At 29.2% G+C, this 9034-nt stretch overlaps 1 protein-coding gene across 1 annotated transcript; it reads right to left on the reverse strand.

Annotated features, from left to right (window-relative positions):
• Window positions 1–2112: 2112 nt before the first annotated feature.
• Window positions 2113–5269, reverse strand: LOC107606195 (cyclin-D4-2). Its single transcript, XM_016308198.3, has 6 exons — window positions 4515–5269; window positions 3947–4033; window positions 3763–3861; window positions 3450–3657; window positions 3188–3312; window positions 2113–3012 (listed from the first exon to the last, which is right to left on the reverse strand). Exons 1-6 carry the CDS (start codon window positions 4842–4844, stop codon window positions 2758–2760), a joined length of 1104 nt encoding a protein of 367 aa, XP_016163684.1. The 5' UTR covers window positions 4845–5269; the 3' UTR covers window positions 2113–2757.
• Between the last annotated feature and the right edge of the window lie 3765 nt (window positions 5270–9034).

Raw genomic sequence — 9034 nt, forward strand, 5'->3', positions numbered from 1 at the left:
GTGGTCAGCTCACTTGTCCGCTTAAGCAAGTGTCGGGGGTTCGAATCCCGCCTTGTGCATGCGGCAACTCATTGGCCAGCGGCAGACCCTTAAATGGAGCTCCGATCCGCGACAGATTAGTTATTGGCCTGTCGGATTGGGGGATACCGTGGGTAACCAAAAAAAAAAAATCTCTCGGCCTTGTTCATGATGGACCGAATCATATCCCAAGCCCAAAGTTGGAGGATCTACTGTGAAACCTAAAGAAAAAAAAAATCCGACCAAAAAAAAGAAAAAAAAAAGGAGGAACAGACTCTCATTTCATGTTTCCATTTTCCTCCTAGTGAGGGATTTACTTACTACAATATGCTTGGTGGTTATTTTCAATAATTTCTTGCACATCCATGGAGTTTGATTTTCATTATATTATGATTTCATAAATAAAACCAACAAGAAGTTTAATCTAATTTCATTTATGAATCTTATTTGATCAGTTCATACCAACAAAAAATGGAAAAAAAAAAATATAATAATAAATAAGTTTAAAAAACATCAAAACCTCAAAGATGATCATTATTATAAAAAAACATCGCATTAAAAAAACCTCAAAATGTTCTGAGGTTGATTTCATAGAATTATTCTCTTAAAGTTTCTTGATAAAAACTATTTAATTAATTAAATTTTAAAAGATTATTTGGTATTAGGTAATAATGAAAAATTTACTTTAGCATAAACAAAATTCATTTCATTTTTTATTTATCAATACAATAATATTTTAATGTGTGGGGTTTTTCCAAATAGTAATGTAAGAGATACTCAAAAAGTTATTTTTAAAGAAGAAAAATGTAATACAAGAGAAAAACACAAAATCTTGAAATTATTGTGTGTGATAGTGTAGTTTTAATCAGTTCAGGGAATAATTGAATTCAATTATTAAAATTTGTGTGTAGTAGTAGATATTTCTCTAGATGTGTCATGATCATTGGTGATTCATGTTGTAATCATGATTAAAGTTTGTCCCTTCACATGACAAAAACAGTGTTCTCTTTTTGTGCATTTCTTTCTGGGCTTACCTGTTAATTGCATGTGTTATTTCATTTCAACACACCAATCATCTTTGCCACACATCTAAGCAATGCTCTAATAATATTCAAACACTTTCATTTCATCCAATTACTAATAAAGTTTTCCTACTTTTTTTTTTCTATCTTGTCAATTACATCATTAAGAATAATAGTTTTCTTCTAAATAAATTAATACAAGAATAAAATAACAAATAAACCCTTAAAAATTTATACTTTGAACAAATCATTCATTGAAGTACTAATAAAATAGGGGTGAGCACGGGTAGTGGGTACCCGATTACCTATTCAAACTCAAACCGAACCAATTAAATTGGTTCTGGAACCAATGGGTAATCGGGTTCAACCCGAACCAAATCAATGATCTTTGTTAGTGATTGATTCGGGTATCGATTCTGCGGGTGCGGAATCCGAACCAACCCGTGAACCTGATCATATATTAATTAAATAAAAAAATAAAAATATATATGGCTTTTTGTGGCTTTTAGTGAGATTATTTACTATTAATATGTTTGGATTTTAATGAGTTTAGTTTTTAATTTATTTGGTGTTTAACATGTTTAGATTATTTTTATTAATGTTACATGTTTATTGTACTTGTTGAATTTTTAAAATAAAATTTTGGTTTTTTATGAATTTCAAAATGATCGAGTATCCAATTACCCAAACCGAACCAATTTGTTCTTAATCGGTTTGATTTGGTTCGGATACATGGACAAAAAAATACAAATCCAAACCAAACCGAACCAATTACATTTTGATCGATTCGATTCTAATTTCATTTTGAACCCGAACCAAACCGACTAATAAAATCCTTCAAAATAGCAAATGTAGACACATTACCTTCAAATTAATCCCGATTAAGAGAGAGTTTTAATTTGAACTACTTATCCACATATGTTATCTTAAAAAACTTTATTGATACTTTTTTTTTCTTTAGCGACTAATCTGTTCAAAATGTAAATTTTTAGGAATTTATCTCTCACTTTAATCTTTATACAAAGATAAACAAAAAAAAATTGAAGAAATATTACAGAAGAGTATAAAATCCTTTTCATGAGAACAATGATAATATTTTTATTTTCCATGTAACTTAAAATGACACAATACTTATAACTTAAGACAAAATATGTCCCTCAAAAATATAACTTATGCTAGTAACTCAGCCTCTTTTTTGGGTCTATTTTTCTCACTACATAAGTAGAACAATTTAACAAATGAAATTATGAAAACAGCTAGGATTGTACTTACACAAAAAAATTTCTTTTAAAAAAAAAAACACACAATAATGATCATTGTTCCCCCACTCTCTTCCATCACTTCCTCTATTGTGTAGCTGTTAAGATATCTAAAATTATTTTTAACAGCTCTTGATTACTTAAACCTTCTTCATTCATGCCAATTGCATGCAATGTGTGGATTCTATTCTCTATTCATTTTCATGTCCCCATCTTCCACTCATGACTTACCTTATACTTTCATTAACTATTCCTTATGCTCTTTTTTTTCTTCTTCTTTTCTAATTTTCCCTTTTGGTATTCTTGTGAGAGAGAGGGGGAACCTTCCACAAAATGAACATGGTGTCCTTTTCTTGGGGGTGAAAAAAAAAGAAAAAAATAAATAAAAATAAAGAAGCATCCCATGGATGATGGTGAAACTTTTGATAAATAAATAAAATTCCCAAGTCCACAAGACTCTACAATAGTGCCTCTGATCCACAAGTTTTGTTTAGCTTCCTCCTTTTAGGATCTGGAGTTGTGTGTGAAGAACTTGCACATGAACCTGCATTTGAGTCATCACTTTTGTAGCTGAAGCACAATGCATCTAACACTCCTATTGGACTTTGAGGCACACCACAATGGATTGTAGAAGAAGAACCATTTGGATCATTGACATTCACAATGTTCAATGCAAGTTCCTTGATCAATTCAAAACACTTGAACACTCTCCCCTAAAAATCACACAAAAGTAAGAAGATCAATTAAACAACAACAATCACAAATTCATTGTATTCAAAGTTATCATCAAACTAAACTCTAGACTCTCGAGTTGGATAAATCAGAAATGGTGACTAACTTGGAAAAAGTTAAATCATCATTTATATGATCAATCACCATGTATATTACCTTGTCTATGTATTGAATCAGAACAGAAGTAGTTTTCTCAGTGTCAACCGGTTCGGTTTCCCCGACAACAGATATTGCCACTGCCGCCGCAATCTCTGATGGCTTGAACTCCAAGAACTCAATCCCTGCATTCCACAATTACAAATCATTCATTCTCTAATTCGGACTCTTTTCATAATTATCAATCATTTCAGGAGAATGAACATAGAAGCAAAGATAACTCATCATTTCATAATTATCCTAAATAGATTACATTACTCACCTCTTGTGGTACTCAAGATAAGCTGGATGGATCGCAAGATCGACGATCTTAATGATGGACTCTCATTACCATCATTGATCTTGGAAAGGAAATAATCAATGAAGGAGAATGGAGTAATTGCATTCATTCTCCACCTCAATGTGCTTAGTACTAGAAGCTCCATTCTCTGTATGGTTTTAGCTTCGAATACAAACTTGGATTCACCAACCTGCATTAAAAGACAGTGATCAACATCATGCAAAAATGAGTGCATTGAACTTCACAAGTTACCAAGCATATTAAGGAAACAAAATTGAAAACTTTTCTACTCTACCTGCAAATCAAGGGTGAAAGGAACTTCAGTCTCATCAATTTTCGCTGCAATTGATAAACAGGCCACTGCCAGCAATTGCATTGTCCAAGTTCTTCCCTTCTACAAGTGGAAAGGCTGGATCAAAACCAGCACATTATAACAAAATGCAGATGAAACTTTTTCTTTATCAGATTCCTTGACTTACTGGTAATTCATACGATGAAAGAAATCGATCCAAGTAATTTATAGATAGATATTCACATAGAGGTCCAAAACCAAAATGTGCTCGAACCTATAAAACAAACATATGTGTTCATCCATTAGTCAATAACACCATAGATAAGTCTAAAATGCTAATCACACCATTGATCTTATTTTGATTCCATCTAAATCCTTATTATAAAAACAAAAAATGAAAATCTAGTCCAAATTTACTTATGAAAGTAGAACCATCATAAAAAGCTGAATGAATGAGTTAAGAAACTGTTTCAAACTCTCTTTCCAGATTGAACTCTCAACATCCGAATCCAAATCCTATTGCCAAAAACCGATTAACCCTGCTTAGAAGTTCTGGTTCAGATTTCATTTTTAGGCCATCAATGTAATCATGATTCAGAGTCAGAAAAAGCCAAACTAATCTCATACAAGTAAACATAGAAGAAGAAAAGATCAGATGATTGGACTAGACTCTATTAAGAAAGAGCAAAAACAAAAGAAAAAGAAAACAACCGAAGTCTCTCTTTCTCTTTCTCTTTCTGTATTTGAACACACACCTTTTCAATCCAATGAATGGCCTCATTTCTGGCCCCAAAATCCAAATCCCCAGATTGTAACCTGTTCAAGTAAGCGGCACCACCATGCCAGTGTTCACACTCCTTTTCCATCATCACTGCCACACACTCATCACTCTGCAATGGATACCCATCTGCCTCATCACCATCAAAGTTGCAACCTTTTTTATTATTATAACACCTAGGACGCCATGAATCCTCATCAAACACTTCATCCATGGCACCACCACTACCCCCATAAGGATTATCATCGAAGAAGCTTGTGTCCTCTGCACAGAGCAGGCTTGAAACGCAATCAAAGCTTGGTGCCATTGCAGAAGCCTCAAATAAATAAATAAAAATATACTTTTTTTGAACAAAAAATCCAACCCCAGAAATAAAAACCGATAAAGAATGAAACTTTGTGATAATATAAGAGATGGGGTGTGTGTTGAGAAGAGAAGAGAAGTGAGTGAAAGAAAATAAGAACAAAAAAGATGGGTGTATAGTGAAGCCAACCAAGCAGTGCGTGTTTGTTGTCTTCTCTTCTCTTCTCTCTCTATCTCTGTCTGAAAGGTTTTTGGGGCTGAAAAGAGTGCCGCATGAGAGGCGCTTATGAAGAGAAACGAACACTCCTTTTAGGGTAAAAGGCAGAGAGAGAGAGAGAGAGAGAGTGGGGTTAAGGGGGGGACACAGAAGAGAAGAGAAGAGAAGAGGGGCCCTGTGGAGTGAAGAGTTGTGAGTGTTTGTGAAAATGTGAAAATGAAAATGAAAACGAAAAAATATTGAATGAAAGGCAATTACTACTCTTCGCAAATAAGGAAGGAAGAGAGTGAGAAGGCGTGTGTTTTGTTAATAATGAAACATTTTTATCGGAGAAACATTAGGAAAACATATATCAACTTCAAGATTTTGTTTTTCAATTATGGTTTACGAAACAAGGTAGAAAGTCAGGTGTAGTCAATTTTACGTAAAATTAATAATTAAGAGTGATTAAATAATTTAATTAATTTAACTAAATTTCTATCTAAGGCTGTGTTTGTTTATAGAGACAGGACACTGAGACAGGGACACAGAGATACAAAATCGTGTTTGACAAAGGAGACATGAACAGAGACAATGTGTCATAAATTAGTGTATTTTGTGTCCATTCTGATATGAAGGACACGGAGACACTAACAAGAGATACAAGTTATTTTTTATTTTTTCTTTCATTATTTTTGTTAATTTTTTATAATTATACTTTTTTATTATTATATTTTTCATCTCAAATTTTTTGAATAAAAAAAAAGAATAAATTGAATTTTTATAATTTGTTCTAGTTTATCACCAAACAAAATACAAAAACACAAAATTTTATGTCTCTGTCCATTATATCTTGTTCTCAATGTCTTATCATGTTCTGTTCTCAAAAACAAAGGCCGCCTAATAGTTTTTTTTTTTTTATCACAAAACAATTGTCAAACTTTTTCTTTCTTGTCTTTTTTTTTTAATGTGTGATACTCTTAGTTATCTACACATGAAATGTTTTCTCTTTAAAATACTTTCAATTTATAGTTTTAGTTATGGAAAAAGATTTTTCATGTTTAATTAATTGAAATTATTGTAGTAAGGGCAAACACTAATAAGAAAAACAAAAATTGGGGTACCATGTAATTATTGAATGATATGATGGGTTTTTTTTTTTAAGGAGTGTTTTAAATATATTTAAAAAATAAATATTTATTTTGTATTTCTATAATAAAAAAATTTTATTTAATATAAATATGAAATTATTTTACTTCCATAATAAATGAAAATTATTCGTACTTAATGATTAATGAAAATTTTATTTATTTGCTTCTTAATTTGAAGTCAAATCCTTACGAGTGATTTTGAATTTTAATTATATAGCAATAATGTAAGTAAAAATAGTTACTATTTATAATTATTATTTTAAAATTTAATCAATTTTTTCTTTCTTGAGTAGTAACAGCTTCTACAAATTTTCCCTTTTTTTTTTCTGGAGGTTTTATTGATTATGGAAACACGGAGAGTTATATTCTCAAGGATTGCTCTCAAATCATCATTTACCAAAAATAACGTCAAAAAAAAGAATTACTGCGACGCAATTTCCAAATACACGGAGCGTTGCGACTGTTAGTTAATACTTAATACAAATATTTTCACTCTGATTCATTAATTTTCTTTCTAATAATGTGCACTCAAATATTTCTATTTCTAAAACTTTTAGTAGCACACTGGAAATTAGAGTTGTAGATTCGTTGAATTAAATATTTTTATTGATAATCAATTTAAGTTAGTTGAGTAGTCAATTTAGTAAGTATCGACAATAGATCTTTAAATAAAATTCAAATATGCGACAAATTAATTTTTAACTTGTTGGATTGGGGGATACTATGAAAAAAAAATATATTTTTATTGATAATGTGTATTTTGTATAAACAAAGATAAATAGGTTGTTAACATTTTAGTAGGACTATTTCTTTATCTAATAAATGAATATCTAATATCTTTAAAAAAATATATATTATCAAAATATATTATATATAATTAAAAATAAAGAGTAAGCATCTAGATAAGTTTTTAAAAAATTTTGCATAAGTCGTTTTTATTTCTAAGAAAATTTTATTATGGTAAGATCTTGGAACTTTATAAAACTAAAATATATAAGTTTTTTCAATTTTTCGTCACATTTTTTAACACTTATTTGTTCAAATAAAAATAATAAATTTAATTAGAATAATAATTTATATATTTTATTTTTATAAAATTTAAAATTTTAATATAATAAATCTTTTTAATGACAAAAATGTCCCACATAAAAATTCTTAAAGACCTATTTGATTATATATATTCAAAAATAATATTTTTTAAAAAGTTAATTAAGTGATAGTAATTTGTAACTGAAATATAATTTTAAAAATGAGGAAGGAGTGAAGGAGATTGTTGTGTAAAAGGGTTAAAGGAAGGAAGAGAGAAGAGGATGTGTTGTCCCGTGTGGACACGTGTGCATAGATGACATCAGCGGATACGGAAGGCCACGTCACACTCACTCTCCACTCTCCAAATGCAAATACCTCTCACATTTCCCTCCACCCTTCCCCGCCAAATCATAAATGATTTAACAATTTTTCAAACATTATTTCTCCTAATAATATATAAAATTAATATCTAGATTAAATTTATTTATGCAAATATTAGTTTATGATTTATTTTTTTAAATAAAATATTTTGCTTAACAAAATGTATACTAGCCAAACACAAATAATGTTAGGACATCAATATAGTCAGATTTTTATTTTTAATATTGGGTTAACAATTATATTTTTTTTAAATGTGAGATGATTTAATTTACGGAATACAAATTGGACCGTCTAATTTTTAAAATGTACAGAAATCGGACCGTCTGATTTCTGTACTCAAACTGTCCGATTTGTGTTTAAAAAATTAAAAAAAAATTGGAGTACACAAATCGGACCGTTCGATTTGTGTACTCCAAATTTTTTTAATTTTTTAAACACAAATCGGTGTCCGATTTGTGTACCCCAAATTTTTAAAATTTTTTAAACACAAATTGGACCTTCCAATTTGTGTACATTCCATAATTATAAAAAACATAAAAAATTATCATGTTAAGATATAACACTCCTCCTACATCCATATTCAAATTTTTTAGCCCAATATAATATATAATGAGTAAAAATATAAAATTCTGTAACCAATTAAATCACAAAAATAGATTCTCTTTATTTTTCTCTCAAGCTACATTATCAAATGCAATCACTCAACATAGAATTTGTTAATGAGACTAAAAAAAATTGCATTTACCAATATTATTTGACAAAAAAAATTAAAAAACATACATTTTTGAAATTACTATTCTTTGTGCCTTTGGAAAAAAACTTTTGTCTCTTATGGTTATTATTCCATTATTCCATGCAATTCAGAAAAAGAGATGTACTTTTTTTTCCCGCTTTCTCATCACTTTTAGGCGCGTTTTCCTTTTTATTACCCTTAAGTACAAAATTGTTATTAGCCATTGACCACACTACCTTCACCTTCAGTAGGACCAAATCTTCTTCTTAATTAGTATTTTTATATTTTATTTAATGATAAATTAAAATAAATTATAAAAATTTAATTTATTTTTATTTTTTATAAAAAAGAATTAAAAATTATATTTATAAAAATTTGATAAAAATAATAAAAAAATAAAAAATAAGTTATATTTTTATTAATATTTCTGTATTTTGTTGTCAAAAAAAATATAAAATATATTAATTTAATGTCTCTAGATATAATATTTTTGTCTATATTTTATCTATCAAATATAATTTTATATTTCTATTTTTTTTATTTTAGTGTTCTCTATCTATAAACAAACAGAATCCTATTTAACTCACAAATACAAAATTAGTGAGTGACATTTTGTAATAATTATTAGTCACATTCTGAAGTAAACTAATTAACCCCTTTGGCTTAGTGCTTTTAATTACTCCATCACTAATTATACAACTTGT

This window comes from Arachis ipaensis, chromosome B7 (genome assembly GCF_059453495.1).
Source record: "Arachis ipaensis isolate K30076 ecotype BB chromosome B7, ASM5945349v1, whole genome shotgun sequence".
Classification (NCBI taxonomy): Eukaryota; Viridiplantae; Streptophyta; class Magnoliopsida; order Fabales; family Fabaceae; genus Arachis; species Arachis ipaensis.

What these genes read in the sequence shown, in the direction of transcription:
- LOC107606195 (XM_016308198.3), bottom strand. Translation starts at nt 4,844, where the DNA reads ATGGCACCAAGCTTTGATTGCGTTTCAAGCCTGCTCTGTGCAGAGGAC. An exon ending in CCATTCATTGGATTGAAAAG is followed by an intron (nt 4,034 to 4,514) that starts GTGTGTGTTCAA and finishes TTTGTTTTATAG; the next exon opens with GTTCGAGCACATTTTGGTTT. An exon ending in CTTTCACCCTTGATTTGCAG is followed by an intron (nt 3,658 to 3,762) that starts GTAGAGTAGAAA and finishes CTTTTAATGCAG; the next exon opens with GTTGGTGAATCCAAGTTTGT.